Raw genomic sequence first — 21,675 nt, 5'->3', positions numbered from 1 at the left:
TAAATTTTTTTTAAATTTATATTTATTTGTATGTTAAACTGTATATTAAGCCATATAAATTCATTAACTTAACACTTCAGAACCACAAACATACTGTAACTTCGTCAGCACCAGTACGCAGCAGACGCTCATCCCACCACAGCATATCAAAACAAAACCTATTTCTATTACTAACAGAACAAAGATTCCACATCCTACGCAATGCGGCATTTCAGCAGCCAGCCGGCCACTCAGGCTTAGGCAGGTTCCAAGGTAAGAGCTGTGGTGGAAGCCATGTGATGGCAGGTCTGGGTTCCCTTTGGGATGCCTGTTGCAGCTGCAGTGTGCCTGCAGCTCTGGGCTTTGTGGTTTTCAGTACCCTAGCAAACAATCGGCCACTCAGTGCAGCAGGCCCCTGAACGAAAATGCCAGCCCTTTTCCATGGAAAACCAAACTCACCAGTCCTGGTTCCAGAGGCCAGGTTGCAGGAGGCACATGGCACTGTCAAACCAGCCCGAGTTAGCAGTGGTGACAGCTTGGGTCTGGGAGGCATGCAGTGCAATGCGGAATTTCAGCAGGCACCCGGTCACTCAGGCTTAGGTCCTCACTGAGGGTGAGCCGTGTGGCAGCTGCAGCTACAATCCGTGCCCAGGCTGCGGAGGGCTCTGCTCCCCGTGCGAACAAGGGGCGGCCAGGGCAGAGCCCGGAGAGCTGCCAGGGAAACGTGGCTGGTCCGTGGCCAGCACCTTCCGGCCGAAGCCATGGCAAGAGCCGGCTGGGATGGCCCTGGCAGGAGGCTTTCCTTGCATTCCCTCAATCTGGCCTCTGAGCGTGGCTCTGTTGCAGCTCTTCAAGCCTTGAGGGAAGATGAGAGCCCATCCTGCCTCAGCATACTGCTTCAGCTGACCTTTGAGAGAAGATCTGCAGGACTTGGTTCGTCTGCTGGATCAGATGGACAGGCGTCCATCAGCGATTTCCAGCTCCCACTGAAGATGGCAGCACCTGCAGAGCAGGATGGACCAGCTGGAGCTCCAGGCACAGCTCTTGCTGCTCAGAGCTGAGCCAGTGGGAAGCTGCAGGAGCTCAAGCTCCAGCAGCTCGTGCCATCTCTCTCTCTCCCCGTTGGCAGCTCCCTCCCTGCAGCCCTCAGGCCCTGCCCACTCCCTGTTTTTATCTCTCAGCTCACCCCTTTGCTTCACTTTCCCTTAATAAACAGTTTGGGGTTTTCACTTGACCGCGTCTCCGTGGAGCTGAAGCGACACAAAGCCTGAGCCTGGGGACGCGCAGGGCCCTGCTGCCGTTCTCCTCCGCGCTGCGTTCCGTGCACGGACAGAGAGGAACAGGGGCAGCTCAGGCTGCAAAGGTGCCTGTCCTGCTGCTCCAGCTGCACAGCACCGTAGAGTTCAAGGTCGCGCTGAGCACGCTGAAGGGGACAAGGACCCTGTGTTTTAGAAGAGCCAATTTGAGTTTGCACTGAACCCAGCCGTGAGGGATTCCATGGTGTCCTGATTCAGGGCAATGTTTGGAGAGAACCCCCAAAGGGTCTCCTCTAAGAAACAGATCCAATCGGCCCCTCCTCCCAACCGGTTTTGGAGAAAATACTTCCTTGGAGAAAAGAGGAAAAAATCTCTTTATTAAACAATAAGCCCTAAACAATATTAAACAATAAAACCCCTTGCTGCTCCAAAAGAGATGACAAACTGACAAAATCCCCTCCCCAGGTTGCAGCTGAGTTCACTCAGTCTCTGATCAGTCCCTCTGAGGCTGGAAATGTCATGGGCCAGGCCTGGCCCAGTGGGCCACAGCTGCAGCTGCTGGTGCTCCCCTGGGTGTGCAGTCCTCCAGAGTAGTTTCAAGAGGTCCAAAGAAAAAAGAAAAAACTAGTCCAGGGAACTTCTTTGCCTCAGCTAGCTAAAACTAACTAAAAGCAAAGGAGAGCTCAGTACCACAGTCTGTCCATCTGCAGACAACACAGTCCAGGAGCAGGAATGTGGAGGAGTGAGTGCAGTGTCTGAAAACAAACTGCGCGCTTCTTCTCTCCCCCCTTCACTCCCTGGAACAAGTCTTAAATGTGCAAATTATTATTCAGCATAAACAGGACAAGATGACTGGGGATAAACGCATCATATAGTCAACCTAGGACATTGTACCCCCTATCCCCATATCGTCCGCTTATTACTAAAACTAATATAAATTCTAATTCTACAAACACATACATTATACATCCAGTATACAGCTATACACAAAGGTAATAACATTCAGCAAACAGTGATATTTACACATAGGTCTCACCCAACAATCAGATCTCCCTGAGGTACACATTGTGTTCTTCCATCTTTTTGCATTATCCACCATGTGCAACCTGGTCCCTGAGCAAAAACAACCCCACAAATGGGTTTGTCTGTATTCGAGGCAGGATTAATCCAAACTGTCTCCCCTAACAAACCTCTGACATGTACCACTGGGACTTTGTCTCCATTTACTCTCTGCAAAGGCTCAGACTGGGCAGGGCCCACTCGGTTAGTAGAGCCTCGGGTGTTAACTAACCAGGTGGCTTTTGCCAGATGCTGCTCCCAGTTTTTGAAAGATCCCCCACCTAATGCTTTCAATGTGGTATTTAACAGTCCGTTTTACCTCTCCACTTTTCCTGCAGCTGGTGCATGGTAGGGGATATGGTACACCCACTCAATACCATGTTCCCTGGCCCAGGTGTTGATAAGGCTGTTCTTGAAATGAGTCCCATTGTCTGACTCAATCCTCTCAGAGGTACTATGTCTCCACAGGATTTGCTTTTCCAGGCCCAGGATGGTGTTCCGGGCTGTAGCATGAGACACAGGGTAGGTTTCCAACCATCCAGTGGTGGCCTCCACCATGGTCAGCACTTAGCGCTTGCCCTGGCGTGTCTGGGGCAGTGTGATGTAATCAATCTGCCAGGCCTCCCCATACTTGTACTTGGACCACCGCCCACCGTACCAGAGGGGCTTCACTCGCTTGGCCTGCTTGATGGCAGCACACGTCTCAGTCATGGATAACCTGAGAAATACTGTCCATGGTTAGATCCACCCCTCGGTCTTGTGCCCACTTATAGGTGGCATCTCTGCCCTGGTGGCCTGAGGCATCATGGGCCCATCGAGCTAGGAATAACTCTCCCTTATGTTCCCAATCTAGGTCTATTTTGGACACCCGTATCTTTGCAGCTTGGTCTACCTGCTCATTGTTTTGGTGCTCCTCATTTGCCCTACTCTTGGGAACATGAGCGTCCACATGGTAGACTTTCACAGGTAGCCTCCCTACCCTGGTAGCAAAGTCTTTCCACTCTTCAGCAGCCCAAATTGGTTTCCCTCTACGTTGCCAGTTAGCCTTTTTCCACCTCTCTAGCCATCCCCACAGAGCATTGGCTACCATCCATGAATCAGTGTAGAGGTAGAGCTTTGGCCACTTCTCTCTCTCAGCAATGTCCAGGGCCAGTTGAACAGCTTTGAGTTCTGCAAGTTGGCTTGATCCACCTTCTCCTTCAGTGGCCTCTGCCACCTGTCGTGTGGGGCTCCATACGGCTGCTTTCCACCTCCGGTTCATTCCCACAATGCGGCACGAACCATCAGTAAAGAGAGCGTATCGTGTGTCTTCTGCTGGCAGTTGGTTGTATGGTGGAGCTTCTTCAGCCCGTGTCACTTCTTGTTCCCCTTCATCAGCGAGACCAAAGTTTCCACCTTCTGGCCAGTTTGCAATTATTTCCAGAATCCCAGGGTGATTCAGTTTTCCAATATGGGCGCGCTGTGTGATAACAGCAATCCATTTGCTCCATGTAGCACTGGTGGCATGGTGAGTGGAAGGAACCTTGCCTTTGAACATCCACCCCAGTTCTGGTAGTCGGGGTGCCAGGAGGAGTTGTGCTTCAGTGCCTATTACCTCTGAGGCAGCCTGGACTCCTTCACAGGCAGCCAAGATTTCCTGCTCTGTTGGAGTGTAGTTGGCTTCAGACCCTCTGTAGCTTCGACTCCAAAATCCCAGTGGTCGGCCTCAAGTCTCCCCAGGCACATTCTGCCAAAGGCTCCAGGACAAGCCATGGTTCCTGGCTGCAGAGTAGAGCATGTTGTTCACCTCTGGTCCTGTCCTGACTGGGCCAAGGGCTACTCCATGAGCAATCTCCTGCTTGATCTGTGCAAAGGCCTGTTGCTGCTCTGGGCCCCAGTGGAAATTGTTCTTCTTGCGGGTGACCAGGTAAAGCGGGCTCACGATCTGACTGTGCTCAGGAATATGCATCTTCCAAAAGCCTGTGACACCTAGGAAAGCTTGTGTCTCCTTCTTGCTGGATGATGAAGACATTGCTGTGGTCTTCTTGATGACATCGGTGGGAATCTGACGCTGTCCATCTTGCCACTTCACTCCCAGGAATTGAATCTCATGAGCTGGTCCCTTTACTTTGCTCTTTATAATGGCGAAACCAGGTCCCAGGTGGATTTGGATGATTTCCTTCCCTTTCTCAAACACTTCCGCAGGGAATACAACACAATGATGTCATCAATATACTGCAGATGTTCTGGAGCCTCACCCTTTTCCAGTGCAGCCTAGATCAGTCCATGGCAGATGGTGCGGCTGTGCTTCCACCCCTGGGGCAATCGGTTCCAGGTGTACTGCACTCCCCTCCATGTGAAAGCAAACTGAGGCCTGCATTCTGCTGCCAGAGGAATGGAGAAAAATGCATTGGCAATGTCTATAGTGGCGTACCACCTTGCTGCCTTGGACTCAAGCTCGTACTGGAGCTCTAATATATCTGGCAGGGCAGCACTCAGTAGTGGAGTCACTTCATTCAATGCACGATAGTCCACAGTCAATCTCCATTCTCCTTCAGATTTTCACACAGGCCAGATGGGGCTGCTGAAGGGTGAGTGGGTCTTGCTGACCACCCCTTGGCTCTCCAGCTCTCGGATCATCTTATGGATGTGAACCACAGCATCTCTAGTGGTTCTGTACTGTCGTCGATGCACTGTGGAAGTGGCAACTGGCACCTGCTGCTCTTCTCCCTTCAGAAGCCCTACTGCAGATGGATTCTCAGACAACCCAGGCAACGTGTTCAATTGCTGGATGCCCTCTGTCATTACAGCTGCTATCCCAAATGCCCACCTGAGATCCTTTGGGTCCTTGAAAGACCCTCTTTGGAGGTAATCTATGCCCAAAATACATGGGGCCTCTGGGCCAGTCACAATAGGGTGCTTCTTCTACTCATTCCCAGTCAGGCTCACATCAGCTTCCACCAAAGTGAAATCCTGGGATCCCCCTGTCACACCAGCAATAGAAACAGACTCTGTCCTCACATTAATGTGGGGACTAATGTACATTGTGCACCAGTATCAACCAAAGCTTTATACTCTTGTGGTTCCGATGTGCCAGGCCAACGAATTCACACAGACCAGAAAACACAATTTTCCCTGGCCTCTACCTGGCTAGAGGCAGGGCCCCTCTAAGCCTGGTTATCCTTCTTTTCCTGGGCGTATGTTTTGGATGTTCCTTCGAGGGGATCAGACATGTCATCATCACCATACCTGCCGTTTGGCTACGGGCAACTGGAGCTGCTTTCCTTCTGGTGGAACTCCCTCTCTGAGCCCTGTCTATCTTCAATTCATGCACCCGTCATGCCAGAACAGCTTTAGGTTTTCCATCCCACCTTCTCATGTTTTCTCCACAATCATGCAGGTAGAACCACAGCTCAGCTCGTGGGGTGTACCATCTCTCTCCATCTGGGGAACTTCTGTGTTGGATACCAGAACCTCTGATCTGTGCTGCTGAGATATGGAGAAGGTCGTCTTTAATCTCCTCTCTGAGCTTCTTGTGATTCTCCTCTATCTTATCCTCCAATTTCTGCAGACATGTTTCCACTGTTGCAATTCTGGCATGTGTCGGGCCATGTACAGCATCTGCATATGCTCGGAGCTTCCTTGCCGTGTCAAGCACAGTCTCATCCCTCTCATCCCTCTTCATGATGGCTAAGGCAGAAGCATATTCATGTGGCCCAAGTCGCAGAAGTTTTCACCACATCACAGACGTGCATGGTACCAAGTCTGGGTTCCTAGTTGTTACATCATCTGAGAAGATAATCTATGCCACTGCCATTTCTCTCAGGCGTTGGATACCTTGTTCTATGGTCTTCCACTGAGTTTGCTGCATATAGAGATCATCTGCACACAGGTATCTTCGTGCAACACTGTCCAAGACCTGTGCCCAGAGGCTGTGTGGATTAGCCCCGTTCATCATTTCTTGGTCAATGACAGGATCCTGTGACAGGGATCCCAAATGCCTGGCTTCAGTGCCATCCAGAACTGTAGCCTTGCCTGCAGCATCCCAGAGATGGACCACCCAACTAATTATGGATTCATCGGGTCATCGTGTGTAATCCTTCCGTAAGCCACGAAGGTCCTTCAGGGAATAAGTCTCAGTATTGGCACCTGATCTTGCACCTGCTGCTTTGACTCCTGATTTTATGTCAGGAGGCATTGAAGGTCCTTCTCCTGTATCATCATCATCCACTGGTCCATCGGTCTTGTCCATGCACTTTCCACTTCTAGTACTGGCAGCAACAGCCATTGGTTGAGGCTTATTGTCTGGTTTAGCTGCTGGCTTAGGCTCACTGTCTGGTTTGGCTGCTGGCTTCGAGCCTGGAGTGTTGGCTGCAGCCTGAATCACCGGGACAGTTGCTGATTTATCTCCCTGCCCCCCTGCCTCTGTCTGCTGCCTGACAGTATCTAGCAGTGTGCGATAAGCATATGCCAGGGCCCAGCTCACTGCAATGACCTTCCTCTTCTTAGGCTCATCCTGGTACTTCTCTTTCAGATATTTGCCCACCTCAGCTGGGTTCTGAATTCGTTCATGGGGAAAATCCCAGACTATAGGGTCAGAGAATTCCTTCAGGATTTGGCCCATATCCTCCCATTTCCCACACCACTCAGGATTTTCCATGCCTGGGTCTACTCCAGGGTCAGGGGTCTCATCAGCCCTTCTAGAAATCTCAGCCCTCATTCTAGAGAAGCTGCAGACTGTATAGAGGAAGGTTACCAGACTGAATACCAGAAAGATGGTCTCTTGAACATTCAGGGGAAACTGAACATTCTTCAATAGTGATGCAACAGATTCAGAAGAGAAGAAGGAAAACAAAGGCTGAAAGCCTCATCCCCTGTTCCTCCTCTAACAAACTGGGTGCATAACCATTGCCACAAGCCATTCATACCTGGAGCAGACACCAGCATGTTTATAAATTTCTTACAAATCATTACCACCAAGCCCAGCAGGAAAGCTATCTTTATCACAGATCGCACAGCTGCAAAAATACACATTAATAACTACAAGATACTTAAGGACAGAAAAGTATGTTTGAAAATGTAAATATAGTCCTATTTTATACTTTTCTCAGTAAAAACATTTGAGAGAAACTGTTGAAGTCAACAAAATAACATTATTAAACCCAACTCTGCTCTTTAAGGTGATCTTCAGTCAAAAGCTTTGCACAGAAACATACAGAAATGTATTTTATCATAATTTTCCCTTCCTAAAAGGCCTCCAGTGTTCCTGCATGGCTTAGGAAAGCAGTGAGAAGTCTTTATGTTTAGTTCTCACAGAAAATGTGCAACGATTTTTGGTTTTTGCTATCTCAGCCTTTGTACAAAGGATGCTAAAACCCAAAGGAGGGAGTGCTTTCAGTATTGCCTTGGGCCCTTTCTTTAATGCTGGTACAGTTCTAAAAGCCCTATTTTGATGGGACAGAAGAACCAAGAGAAAAGAAAAGGTACAGGGGAGAAAATAAGGTGTCCCAAAGTGCAGGAGGGAAGGGGAGAGGCAGGGCAGGGAGGACCCAGGACACACAAAACAGAGTTGAGGTCCAGGACCTGGGACTGGCTGCAACTCCAGCTGTCAGTGGTGCTGCTTCTTCTTCAGCCTCCCTTCCTGCTCAGCACCTCAGGGGGCTCGCCCATCCTCCACCAAAGAACAACCCTAACACTAAGAATAACTAGAATAGACAAACCTGTAGCTTAAATATTACTTAGAAATGAATAGATGGAGTGCACAGCCCAAAGATCACGGGCTACCACATCTGGGTTTGCAGTTCTGCAAATCAAGACTTTCTCTCTGACAGAAACTCCTCCCAATACTGAGCAGCTTTGCCTAAACAAGGATTTGAGGACTCTGCCACACTGCAATACACTTTATCCAATACAGCAGAACTGGCATCTTCCACTGTCACAGACATCTTTTATGAAAAATCCTTTCCTTTGGATTTTTCCTCCTGAGAAGCTGAGAGGCCTCAGGAACAAAATGTAAACATTGATTACCTGCTGCTGTGGAATGCAACAGGTGCATCTGTGATTGGTCTCATAGAGTTGTTTCTAATTAATGGCCAAGCACAGTGAGCTGGCTGGGACTCTGTCCGAGCCACAAGCCTTTGTTATCATTCCTTCTTTTTCTATTCTTAGCTGGCCTTCTGATGAAATCCTTACTTCTATTCTCTTAGTATAGTTTTAATATAATATATACCATAAAATAATAAATCAGCCTTCTGAAACATGGAGTCAGATCCTCGTCTCTTCCCTCATCCTCAGACCCCTGTGAACAAGGTCACATTCCACTTCTCCTAAAAACCAGAGACACAACAGCACAGTGCCTTAGGACATGCCAGGAAGGTGAGGCAATCTAAGGGATGGCAGTGGGTGTGTCTGCACCAGCACAGCCCCACCGAGCCCTGCCCTGCTGCTCCCAAAGCTTTCCAGTTCCCTTCAGCCCAGGGCCAGAGAGCTCCCAGCTCCAGGGAGTGTCCCAGTCCTGGGACAGCTCCCAGGCCCAGACACCTTCCTGTATTTGTGGATGAAAGCATCAGTCTTGCCGAGGCTAACAGCATAGACACCCTCTGGCAGCAGGGACCCAAAATGTCTGCTGAGAACAGGTTCTCCACCCCCCTGGGCCAAGGAGGAGGAATTCCCATCCACACTAGGGGCTGCTCTGCTGTCACCATCAGCAGGGTCACTTCCAGCACTGCTGGTCAAACCATCCATGGCCTGTGCAGGAGCTGCTCCAGTGTCACCATCAGCAGGGTCACCTCCAGCACTCCTGATCAAACCATCCATGGCCTGTGCTCCACTGTCACAATCAGCAGAGGCCTCAGCAGGGTCACGTCCAGCACTCCTGGTCAAACCATCCATGAGTCTGTGGAGCTCCTGGCTCAGCAGCAACACCAGGGTCCCTCCAACTCGAAGCACTCTGGCAATCACAGGAAAAAGAAAGGTTAGGTGTTGACTCCTCCTGGCATCCCTTTGCCACTGCTGACACTTCAGATGCCACCTGCATTCAGTGAAACACCCGAGAGTGCCCGGTTCAACTCAGTGAGCTGCACCTTCAAGAGAAGTTTAAATCCCTGATCTTCTTACCTCTTTCTAAATGGGAGAACAGGGCCCTGTCCTGACTCCAAAACATTTCTGATGACAGCAGTTCTTTCTGTTGGGTTAGCAGGGAAGAGGGACTAATTTTTTACTCCCCTCAGCACTCTTTCAAGGATCAAGGGCACCATCAAGCCCAGAGTTTTTGGAGATTGCAAAGGAACAGCCTCCCAGTGCAGCAAGGGCTGCTCAGATTAGCATGGTAACTCCCTTCCTTTTGGAAACTTCAAAAAACAGCCTTTTGGAACTTTCCCTGTTCCACTGATCCTTCATGGCTTTCAAACTCAGGAAGCAGAAGAGAAAATTAATAAGTGTTTGCAATTAATTTTTCTAGGTAAATGTCCAAACATTACACGTGGCTTTGAAAGAAGGGAAAAAGAAATACTGTCCTGATTCAGTTTACAGCAAGTAGTTTGAACAGCTTTACTGTGGAGGTGGGGCTCTCATGGCCCCTTCCTCATCTCCCCCTTCCTAAGGAATTATTTTACTTAGGATGGACCAATAGAGCAAATAAGGGCAGAAAACAAGCACAGTAAGACTGCCACACCATTCTGTGGAGCCATGCAACCTTCTCCAGCACCTTCCCACCACATTCCTGCATTGGCTGAGCGAGATCAACACCTGCCCAAGAGCAGTCCTAGAGAAAGAGTTTCTTGGCAGGCAAGAATAGAGGGGAAGATGGCTTGACCTGTCTGCTGGAAGCAGCCCAGCTATCAGCTTGGCCCAACTCTGCCACCAAATGACATGGTGAGGGATGAAAGGACACACCTAAAACCAGCCCAGGCTGCTAGTGAGGCATTCCTGGACAGCAAGGACGATGCATGCCCCTTCATGCATGCCCCTTCTTCTAGTCTGAGATTCTTCCTGCCAAGCCAGGCTGGTCAAAGCTGGGTTGTGGCCTTGAAAAGGAAAGACTATGAACTTATACAAGCAGGCCTCGGCTAGAAAATGATTACAGCTTTATTTGCCTGGCCATGCTTTAACTTTGTCCGGGTAGGCCTCTCCTCTTTCTCCTTTCTGCCACACTGGAGTGTGGCTCAGAAACATTTCCCCACCGTGCCTTGCAAAGAGCATTTGTGAGCATGGCTCACACAGGAGCCTCCCTTGGCACTCAGAGCTGGTGAGACACAACACAACAGCCTCCAAGGGACAGGAATGGGCTGGGACCCCCACAGCCTGCACAGAGTCACACTGCAGAGCTGCAGACTATGGAGCAAAGCAGGTCTCAAGCTGGCTGAATGCTCAGATCACAAACCATCATGGCACTTTCACCAAACCCTGAGCGTGCCAAAGGCCACATGTACCTCTCCATTTCCTGGAGAAGATCTGGTAGGAGCTGGGCATCACTTGTGGTCTTGAACTTCTTCCCAAATGGAATATCCGAAATAACGCTGTCAAAGCTCTCTGAAGGCAATGGCAGAGCTGCAGGATAAAGGCAGGTCTTTATTTATCTCTGACTGTGTGAAAAATGCACAGCAGCTCTGCCCCCGTTCCCCCTTCAACACTGCCTGCCAGCTCCTTTTGGGCTATGCACATTCACACAATCTATATAATCCACATAATCACACAATCTAAAATAATCCACATTTTGGATTATGCAGACTCACAGCTCCTGCTCTTGCCCTCCACCACGGAGACAGCACCCCTCTGCCGACTGGGAGGAGACAAATGTGTGGCAGCACTGTTCAGCCTGCAGAGTCTCTGCCCCTGCAGCAAGACTCTCCTAGGGCACTACATGTTCCCAAATTAACTGCTGCCCCTCAACACCCAGTACATCTTAAACATGAAAATCACTGAGCAAAACACAAAAGAAGAGCTATGTGAAAATCACTGAGCAAAACACAAAAGAAGAGCTACGTTTGTGAGCACTTTACTCGGTGAAAACGTCCTAGTGCACGTGTATGAATGGCAAGGAGCCACCTTCAGTTCCTCTCCATGCCCCTTTTCTCCCCCCAGGAATCTGGTTACAGCCAGAATCACCTGGATTCTGTCAGAGGTGATGTCATTGAAGGGTCTCCTTAGAGCTCCTGCATCCCACCAAGGAAGATGTAGCACTGTGCCTGTGGTGATGGAGGCTGGCCATGTGCCAGCCTGTGCCAGGCTAGCTGAGACCCCTCCTGAGACCCTGAGGGTCCCTCCATCCTGTGCCAGGCTGTGCAGGTCAGCAGGCCTCGGCCCTGCACAGACCCTGGGGTCCTCCATCCCTCAGGGTGCTCCAAACTCACTGGACACAGCCTTGAGCAGACAGCAGGACTAAAGACTTCCAACAGCCCCTCCTCACCTAAACTCTGCTGAGATTCTGTGCCAACTTTTCTACAACTAGCTGGAGATGTTTCCTGGACCATTCTTTTTTCAACACTTGCAGCACAACAACTGGGTATCAATTTTATCTGCAAATGAAAGGACATGCCACCTACAGCCCTGCTCAAGACATGCAGGAGTGACAGCTTCTGACCAGTGATGGAGACAGCAACTTGCTCCATTTAGAAAACCTGGCAGCTAAGCACCCTTCATTATCCTAGAAATCAAAGTCAAACACATCTTTTAAGTGAGAAATAAACCTACATTTTTATAAAAAAATCAATAATGTTTCTTACCATTCCAGTAAGAAATTAATACTGCAAGGTAAAAAAATACGCACACTTCACTCATGCACAGGAAAACTCAGCCAGATTGCCTGTCATGGATTTTATATTGGCATAATTTAGCCTCAGATTCTGAGGTCCAGAATAAGGTCATGAAATTATTGCCTTCTCTACAGAATAGCTTGCAAATCAAGAGCAAACAGACTCCCTCTTACAGGAGAAAGGAACCATCATTCAAAATACTCCTACTGCAAAACATGAACAATTCAGCTCAGTTTAATGTGTCCTCATCAATACTCACCTGGTAAATTTAAGTTACAGGCTGCATTCCATTTGGATTTGTCCTGGTTGTGCTCCACTAAGATACAAAGAACTCTCACATGGTACATACTCTTTATGTATTGTGGTGGTAAATCACATATTTACCATGAAGAGAGACAACTGCTGTCCATGGCAGACAATTGTAATTTTTATTGTCTTCTGCTGACTTAAGTCTTAAAGTTGAATGAAAGTTCCAGGTGCAGGCAACAGGGAGGAATTACAAATAATTATCCCTTCACTAGCACAGAGTCACCACTCAGCTATTTTGGGGAGTTACCTCTACAATGTATCACCTCAGGAGAACCTACCTGTCCAATCCCAGAAACACAAAAAATCCACCTGGAAATAACACAGACATACCTTTCACAGAAGCTTTAAGCAGCTCAATCTTATCCACCAGGCCTGCAGCTCTGATATTGCCATCTGCACCCTCTAACTGTGAGTCACTTATATCAGCACCCCAGTACCAGGCGTCCTGTCCAGAGAGAGAATAAAGTAATTTTGTAAACACTCCAGTTCTTTATTTCATTAACCCTTCTCCAACTGCCTTGTTGCACAGCTCTTGCAAGACAACCCCCTTCCTGGGACATCTGCTGTTGTTACACAAAACAATTCACAATCCAGAGGATGGAGGAATGGAGGAAGTATGTGCTGTCTCCACTCTTTCAGTGTTCAGAAATATTAATGATCAGAGAAGTATGTGCTGTCTCCACTCTTTCAATGATCAGAAATATTAATGATCAGAAGTATGTGTTGTCCCCACTCCTTTAATGCTCTGGTCTGCTCAAGGCCCTTGAAATGACAGAAGTACCAAGAGCATGTCCTAACAGCAGGACCCCAGCTAGGTTCAGCCAGGCCCACTGCCCCTAAAGCTGACGACTGCCCCATGACACCGACTCCTCTGAGCCCAGGACAAGCCCAGGAAGCTCCACAAGCTCGTGGCTGCCTCACACAAACCCTGCAGTGGAAATCACCAGCTGCACCAGCCTGCAGGACACATTCACCTGGGGGAACCTTTGTACTGAAACGCTTGTAGCAGCTGCCTGGAAAGGTTGGTTTGGTTTCAGCTTTCCAGGCAGCAATGGGCTTTCGCCTTACTGGCAGAGAGAAAACCCTGTCCCACAAGCACCAGTCTCCCTGCAGAGGGAAACTCCAGCAGCTGGGGCTGGGATACTCACAGGCCACTCCTTGGCAGCCTCCAGCAGGATGGTTCCTAGCCCACACATGGGATCCAGCACAAGGGCACCAACCTACAAAAACAGAGGGGTTACTGCATCCCCAGCAAGACAGACTCCTGAGCCAGGACAGAGCTCACAGAGGGATGGTCATAATCCCTCTGAACCCAGCATTAACAAGAATATCTGGTAGTCCATGGTCAAACTCGCCTGTAAGGGAATATAGTGAAAAGCACCCACAGTTTCACTGCAGACAGCCCTGAGGAGACATTGAGGAGGAAATATTACAAGTGGGCTGCAGACAGATATTTGTACCACTGTGAAAAGAGATCACATTTCCTTGGAAAACAACACCAATGTTTCATTTTTTCACCGTCACACAACAGCAGAAAAAATCTCACCATTTAGACATGTATCTGTACAAGGAATACCAGCTCTGTTGGGAAGCACCTGGAGTTACAGCAGACACCTGGCTGAACTGCAGGTGACAGCACACTCATCAAAGGCATGGCAGACCCTGTCCATCCACAGGCACTAGGGAATGATGCACTGAAACCATCCCACTCCTTCCCAGTGAATGGGGAGAATGGGGCACTGAAACCACCCCACTGCTCCCCAGTGAATGGAGCATTGAAATCACCCCACTCCTTCCCAGTAAATGGAGCACTGAAATCACCCCCCTCCTTCCCAGTGCATGGAGCATTGAAATCACCCCAATCCTTCCCAGTAAATGGAGTATCGAAATCACCCCACTGCTCCCCAGTGAATGGGGAGAATGGGGCACTGAAATCACCCCAATCCTCCCCAGTGAATGAGGAGAATGGAGCACTGAAATCACCTCACTCCTCCCCAGTGAATGGGGAGAATGGAGCACTGAAATCACCTCACTCCTTCCCAGTAAATGGAGCACTGAAATCACCCTACTCCTTCCTAGTGAATGGAGCATTGAAATCACCTCATTCCTTCCCAGTGAATGGGAAGAATGGGGAACTGAAACCACCCCAATCCTTCACAGCCAGTGGGGAAAATGGGGCACTGAAATCACCCCACTCCTCCCCAGTGAATGGAGCACTGAGACCACCCCACTCCTCCCCAGCCCCCATGAGCAGCACCCCATTCCCTTAATTCGGGACCCATTTCTTGGCAAGAAACACTCACTGACCCTGATTTCAGCCAGAGATGCCATGGCCCATGCCACTGTTGACCGCAGTCCTGCTGTTCTGATGTACTCTCTGTTTGCCAATGGAAGCCTGCAGACAGCAAAAAACCAAAAAAGTTAACTAAACCAGCAGCAGAACCACCCAGAAAAGCCCATGTGATGTCAAAGAACAAATGAACTAGACAGATCTCCTGAGAGACAGAGAAGTCTCTTTTAACCATAACTCACTGCAAAGTCTGGCTCTGTGTTCATTTAAAACCCAGGCAGACCACAAGATTAATTTGACAACAGTGGTTATTAAACCAAAAGATAAATACTCATGGTGGAGAGCAAGATTTACAAATCCTGTCTGTTCTGATACTGCCATGACAAATCCAGTGGGGAAAACACTTACCTGAAAAGAGGAATCCCCACCACAGAGTGAATGTCATTGAGATGTACAAAGATCTAGAAGAGGAAAAAAAAACCAACCCAAATATTTTCAAGTCTCAAACTGACACAACAACAGCTTTAACTCACTTAAACCAGACATAGATGCTTCTACAACTTCTGATTTCAGTTTTTAAGAACAAAAATGCATACTATAAACAGCACCAATTAATTGGAAGAAATCCTGCTGGACGATCTGAATGCCACTTTGCAGATGATTTAATGCTTAATCAAGCTGAGGGGTATTTTGTCAGCCAGGAATCCATCAGCAAGCACTTGAATTTATAAGGGGGCCTATTTTTCCTTAACACAGCATAGGAATTTTTAGTTATAAATCCATTTACTACAAGTGGGAGAATATTATTTACTGTATACTAGCAACAAAATAATAAACATTTAAAAAAACACCAACTAAACAAACCCCCCCCCCAAAAAAAAGTCAAACAAAAAACCCAAACCAAACCCCACCAAACAAAAAATTCCAAAACAAACAACAACAAACAGCTGTAGGCAGTTACAAGAAATTGTCCTGCTGTTCCATAGAGAACATCCCAAAAGAAGACTGAGCTCCCCAGAAGGTCTTGCATGACTGCAATCCCTGCTCCCAGGAAGCACAAAGGGAAACATGATGCTGCTGGAAAATCCCAGTCCTCAGCACTTGAACAGCTTCAGAGCAAAAACCTGGGCAAGAACAGGAGGGGCACGTGAGCCTCACCAAAGCTGTACACAGTACCTAGTGCTGAGTGTGGGCACCAGTGCCAGAAAATGAACTCCACAGCCTCTGCAGGTCTGGCATCTCTGGGCATCAGAGCTGAGAGCAGCTCCCACAGGTCAAGGGCAGGGATGGACAAACATCCCTGGGGAAACACTCCTTATCAGGAGCCAGGAGTCCTCTGGGAGGTCCCTAGGCAGCTGCACGAGCAAGGGTGCACCAAGGGAGCTGTTTGCTGTTTGTGTGGGAGCCTTCCCCAGGCCCTGTCTGTCATATCCTCAAGTCCAGCTCCTTGAGAACAGCCCATGCTGCCTGCTCCCTTCCCCTCCAGGGGCCACGGACACCCCTTGGCTCAGGTGAGCTCCATTTTCACACAGTCAGAGCCCAGCAGTCTGTGTGGGTGCTGGATCCTGCTGGAGACCCTTTCACAGACACAGAATCACAGAAATTCTAGGCTGGAAGAGACCTGTAAGATCATCAAGTCCAACCCATGTTCTAACACCTCAACTAGATCATGGCACCAAGTGCCACATCCAGTCTTTTTTTAAACTCTTCGAGGGATGGTGACTCCACCACCTCCCGGGGTAGATGATTCCAGTATTCGACCACTCTTTCTGTAAAATACTTCCTCCTTAATTCTAGCTTGCATCTCCCTTGGCGCAGCTTGAGACTGTGTCCTCTTGTTCTGTCTGTTGAGAAAGAGACCAACCCCCAGCTCACCACAGCCACCCCTCAGGAAGTTGAAGAGGGTGATAAGGTCACCCCTGAGTCTCCTTTTCTCCAGGCTGAACAACCCCAGCTCCCTCAGTCGTTCTTCATACGGCTTGTGTTCCAAGCCCCTCACCAGCCTCGTTGCTCTCCTTTGGACACGCTCAAGCATCTCAACGTCCCTCCTAAAGTGAGGGGCCCAGAACTGGACGCAATACTCCAGGTGAGGCCTCACCAGTGCTGAGTACAGGGGAAGAATGACCTCCCTGCTCCTGCTGACCACACCCTTCCTGATACTGGCCAGGATGCCATTGGCCTTCTTGGCCACCTGGGCACACTGCTGGCTCATGTTCAGCTGACTGTCAACCAGCACCCCCAGGTCCCTTTCCTCCTGAGCACTGTCCAGCCACACCATTCCTAGCTTATATCGTTGCAGGGGGTTATTGTGGCCAAAGTGCAGGACTCGGCACTTGGACTTATTGAAATTCATCCCATTAGATTCTGCCCATCCATCCAACCGTTCCAAGTCCCTCTGCAAAGCCCTACGTCCCTCTAACAGATCAACACACGTTCCCAGCTTAGTGTCATCTGCAAATTTGCTGATAAAAGACTCTAAACCCATGTCATCAATAAAAATATTAAACAGAACTGGCCCCAGCACAGATCCCTGAGGGACACCACTGGTGACTGGTTGCCAGCTGGATGCAGCACCATTCACCACCACTCTCTGGGCCCGGCCATCCAGCCAGTTCTGAACCCAGCATAGAGCACTCCTGTCCAAGCCACGGCCTGCGAGTTTGTCTAGGAGTATGCTGTGGGAGACAGTGTCAAAGGCCTTGCTGAAATCCAAGTAAACAACATCTACAGCCTTCCCTGCATCCACTAGGCGGGTTACCTGGTCATAAAGGTGACAAGGTTGGTCAAACAAACCCCATGGCTCAGGTGAGTTCCATTTTCACAGAGCCCAGCAGTCTGTGAGGGTGCTGGATGCTCTGGGGATCCTTCCCCTCCCACGCTGGCAGCCCCAGCCAGGCTGGGGTCCATGCCAGAGCTCTGGGAGGCACACACACACCAGGGCCACACACATGCTGATTTTCAGGTAAATTTAGCAGCAGGGACAGGCCATGGTCCCACGTGCAGAGGGAGCAGAGAACCAAAGCAGAGGTGCCAGGGTGAGTCTGGAAGCACCCACAGGCACACAAGCAGCCCTACCTCCAGGTCAGGGTCCCGCAGATCAGCTCGCCACCCACACTGCTTCACCAGGGCTGTGCCAAGGGCTCTGCCGACCTCCTGCGAGGGGACAACAGTCACAGGCATGAGAAAACCACACAGAGCTGGGGAACTGCAGAGCACAGGCATGAGAAAACAGAGCTGGGGAAACTGCAGAGCACAGGCATGAGAAAACACAGAGCTGGGGAAACTGCAGAGCACAGGCACGAGAAAACACAGAGCTAGGCAAACTGCAGAGCACAGGAACGAGAAAACACACAACTGAGGAAACTGCAGAGCACAGGAACGAGAAAACACACAACTGAGGAAACTGCAGAGCACAGCCTCAATGCACAACCCTCAGAAATCCCAGGGAAGAGCCTATGTCTAAGACAGTAACTCACACAACTCACAGTAGAAGAAGCACAACAGGGCAGAGCAGGTGAGTGAGGGGCAAAGCAAACACAGCACAAAGCAAACAACCAATGCAAACAACCAAACAACCAATGCTCAGCTGCAGCAGGAGAGGAGAGGCTGAAGTTCCAGTCCTGATCAAGTCATAATAAAACACTGACTTGATCCTTGTGGGTCCCTTCCAACCCAGAATATTCTGTGACTGCCACCGTTTTGGAATTCTTAATTACACACACACAAAATACTTCCAATGGCTCTAAGGCAGGTTACCCAACAGAAAACCTGCAAGTGCACAACTACAACTCACAGTTTTAATGCTTTCGTTACGTATAAAAAGTTCTGATTACCTTCAGAGTATAGGTTCAAATAGCAGAAATTTAAGCTAACACTTCCCTCCTAGGGAAGCTCATGTGTCTCACCTCACCAAGGTACTAGCTTTAGTAGGAAAAAAAATCTAAATACTGACACCTTCCAGTAAGAGTAACCAGATGGGAAGACGGCTGAATGGAACAGACCCCTGGAGGACTGCATGACACTATTCCTTCCCAAGGACCAAGCTCCACTACTCCCAAGACTCCCAGGGCTGTACTCCTGAAGAACAAATTCTCCCCAATACCCAGCCAGAGGCAACTGAAGTTGTGAGCTCTGGCTTTTACCCCTTTGTCCAGACTGCACAACTGAGAGGAGTCTGGCCCCAGAGTCCTTGCAATGACCCTTCAAGGAGATGTAAATTATCCAATCACTCCTCACTGGGCCTCCACTGGCCCAGAACCTCAAACTCTTACCTTTGCTTTCCCTCAGCTAAAGGTATTGATTTGAAAAACACGAAGGGTAACAGTGCCCAGAAATCAAAACCAGCATTTGTATCCACTTGTTTAAGATGAATGCAGGTAAAGGGCTTTTTTAGAAAATACAGAAAAAGCTTACATCAGTTTATTATTCCAGAAAACATAACACAACTGAAATGTCAAAGTACACATCTCTGTTCACCCTTGCTGGATTATTTTAAAGCAGGTAGCTCAGCATACCTGTGAAGTCAGTGTTCTGGCAATGGCTCCACTGCAGCGACATGACACCCTGAAGCTGAAGCCAAGCTCCTCACTGGCAGCAGGATCCTCCGCATTGCCCATGGAAGGCAATTCTGAGCAAGTCCTGCTCTCAGTCCAGCACTCTGGCCTGCTCATTCTGGCTGCTGCCTCACAGGTCTCTCCAGCTCCCACCTGACACTCCTCAGACACAATTGCCCTCACTTGTTCTGTCTTTTGCCTTTTACTTGCAGTATTTGTCTCTTCTTCTGACTTTCTCTTCAGAGACAATGCATTTCCTATAGAGCCATCATCTGTTTTCCTCTCGTGCCCATGAAGCTTTCTCCAAGCAGAGACAATATCCAGCCAGTATTTCGGGTCCTCAATGACAAGGCTTTTAATCTCATGAAGCATTTTCCCTGGAAGAAAAAAGCAGTTTTGGGTTAAGTGCCTCAGCCTCGGGATTTCACTTCCCTGTGCTCAGATTTCATTCATGTGTGAGTCCAGAATCACAGGCACAGCTGAGCCCTCAGCAGGAGCCACACAGGCGCCCCTCTGATTACCAGCTCTGCACAACCAAGACTAAATCACACTAGGGCTGAATTCTGCACAAGAACTCAGCAGCTGTAGAAAGCCAGAGCATCTGTGAGAGCCATTTCCAGGGACAGAGCACCAGCCTAGCATGCCACCCTCCCCAGAAAGCACCTGGCCCAGGTTTAAGCGATGCAGAACACTCTCCAGCATCAAAAGACAGATACAAACATGAATTACTTTGAGTCATCTCAGGCAAAAGCAAATTTATTCTTCCAGAAAGAAATTTTTTTGCTTCCCATTCATCACTGTGCCTTCAATCGTGCAACACACACCGACACGTGTGGGCAGTCCCCAGCTAGCCACAAGAGTGGCATGGGGAACAGAGAGGCCAATTCACTTAAATGCATCAAAGCTGGTCAAGGAAAAAAAATAAAAGTCTTTCTAGCTATCACTTAAAATCCTAGAATCATAATCAAATTTCATCCTCAAAGCTGAATGTAATCTCTCAGATAAAAATCAATCCATCTAACTTGAAATTCTCACTCCAACACTGACAGAGAGCACGACCCAAGAAGCTGAGAATTAGAAGGGAGCAGTGCACTTAGGAGTAAATTGACACAATATACAGATCGGGATTCACTTTGTTTAACAGAAAATAAGACTTCTCGTTAAAATAAACACAAGAGATCCAGGGCTGAACGCTGCTTTTCGGGTGGGGTATTATTCTCTTTTTTGGGGCTGGGCTGGGGAGAGAGTCTCTGAAATACACATATACACTCAGTGCCGGCAGAAAACAGGCTGCAAGGTAGCTATTGAAAACAATTTAAAAGCCCTTTTCAGGTCAGAAACATGTTGAAAACACACTGGGGTTGAAAGACACTTTGGAATCGATTACTGTCAAGTAGAACTACAGCCACCAGTAAAAACCTAAACACTTCAAATGTTATAACCAGGACTCAAACGAAGGCCTCCCGTGTCCGTACCTCTGTTCCCGGACACCGGCAGCGGGCTGTGCTTCTTCAGCAGCAGGAACAGGCGCTCCCCCGACCGCAGCTGCCGCAGCTCCCCGGGCCCCGCCGCCGCCCTGAAGAACACTTTTCCCGAGACGCAGTCCACCTCCGGGAGGAACACCCATCGGACCGGGCCGGGCGGCTCCGGGTGCGCCCTCCCGCACCCTCCGGGTGAATCCTCCCTCAGCCCCGGCTCCCTCCGGTTGAGCCCCTCCGACCCCGGCCAGCCCCGCGCGTGGGCCGGCACAGCCCGGGCCGTGCTCGCCGGGCTCCGGGCGCGGAGCTCCCTGCTGAGCCGGACCGGACCGCCCGGGTGGTCACTGGCTCCGGCTCCCCGCTCACCCGGCTGGTCACCAGCTCCGGCTCCCCGCTCACCTCGGTGGCGCCGAGCCGCGCCCGCACCTCCCGTGCCAGGAAGGGCTCCAGCCCGCGGCCCGCCGTGCAGAAGAACCGCCCGGGCTCTGCCGCCGACATTTTGGAGAGGCGGGGCCTGCTGGGGCGGGGCCTGCTGGGGGCTACCGGGGCCGGGGACTGCTGGGGGCGTGGCCTAATGAATCAGTAATTACATTAAAAATTGAAAAATTAAATTTAAATTTAAAATTAATTTAAAATTCCTAGTTCACTTCCTACACAAATCCATGCTGTTTTTTGAGTAACTGCTCTTTCACTCAAACAGGACAGCGCAGACTTGAGCAGTCTTCTACTTTTGAGAGGTTGCTTTTGCCTTGATTGCCAGCTAAATCTGCGTGAGGTTTGGGAATTACTAATGGAGAACAGAGCTTTCATCTGGAGTCTGCAAATGCAATATGCAACGAGAAGGAACGGAAGCATTTGGAGAAGACATAAACACTCAAGATTCTCATGGAAAAGCTTTCAGCATAAATATCTGAGAATTACTCATTTAATATTTTCATGCAGTTGTGTGTACTATTCAACAGACAAGACTCAAATAATGTAAAGTGAATGAAAAAAAGGTAACGAAAGTGTAAATTAGCA

General features: G+C 49.3%; 1 protein-coding gene across 3 annotated transcripts; it reads right to left on the bottom strand.

Annotated features, from left to right (window-relative positions):
- Window positions 1-1,593: 1,593 nt before the first annotated feature.
- Window positions 1,594-21,187, bottom strand: THUMPD2 (THUMP domain 2 tRNA and snRNA guanosine methyltransferase). 3 transcript variants are annotated; one of them, XM_074559652.1, is made up of 10 exons: window positions 21,055-21,182; window positions 20,653-20,785; window positions 19,139-19,554; window positions 17,700-17,777; window positions 15,033-15,085; window positions 14,642-14,729; window positions 13,483-13,554; window positions 12,665-12,779; window positions 10,703-10,820; window positions 1,594-9,222 (listed from the first exon to the last, which is right to left on the bottom strand). In XM_074559652.1, the coding sequence occupies exons 1-10, from the start codon at window positions 21,151-21,153 to the stop codon at window positions 8,742-8,744; spliced, it is 1,653 nt and encodes a 550-aa protein (XP_074415753.1). In that variant the 5' UTR covers window positions 21,154-21,182; the 3' UTR covers window positions 1,594-8,741. The 3 variants fall into 3 exon arrangements, with proteins under 3 accessions (XP_074415753.1, XP_074415759.1, XP_074415764.1); XM_074559658.1 differs by having other exon boundaries at window positions 20,653-20,753; window positions 21,055-21,159; XM_074559663.1 differs by lacking the exon at window positions 20,653-20,785 and having other exon boundaries at window positions 21,055-21,187.
- Window positions 21,188-21,675: the final 488 nt, after the last annotated feature.

This window comes from Zonotrichia albicollis, chromosome 1 (assembly GCF_047830755.1).
Source record: "Zonotrichia albicollis isolate bZonAlb1 chromosome 1, bZonAlb1.hap1, whole genome shotgun sequence".
Classification (NCBI taxonomy): Eukaryota; Metazoa; Chordata; class Aves; order Passeriformes; family Passerellidae; genus Zonotrichia; species Zonotrichia albicollis.
The sequence above is the reverse complement of the archived record's forward strand: the minus strand, read 5'-3'. Positions and strand labels throughout refer to the sequence as shown.

Coding starts and splice junctions, on each gene's coding strand:
- THUMPD2 (XM_074559652.1), bottom strand. CDS start 21,153: ATGTCGGCGGCAGAGCCCGGGCGGTTCTTCTGCACGGCGGGCCGCGGG. Junction 20,786..21,054: donor CGCGGCTCGGCGCCACCGAG/GTGAGCGGGGAG, acceptor TTCCTCCCGGAG/GTGGACTGCGTCTCGGGAAA. Junction 12,780..13,482: donor AGGCTGCCAAGGAGTGGCCT/GTGAGTATCCCA, acceptor CTCTCTGGACAG/GACGCCTGGTACTGGGGTGC.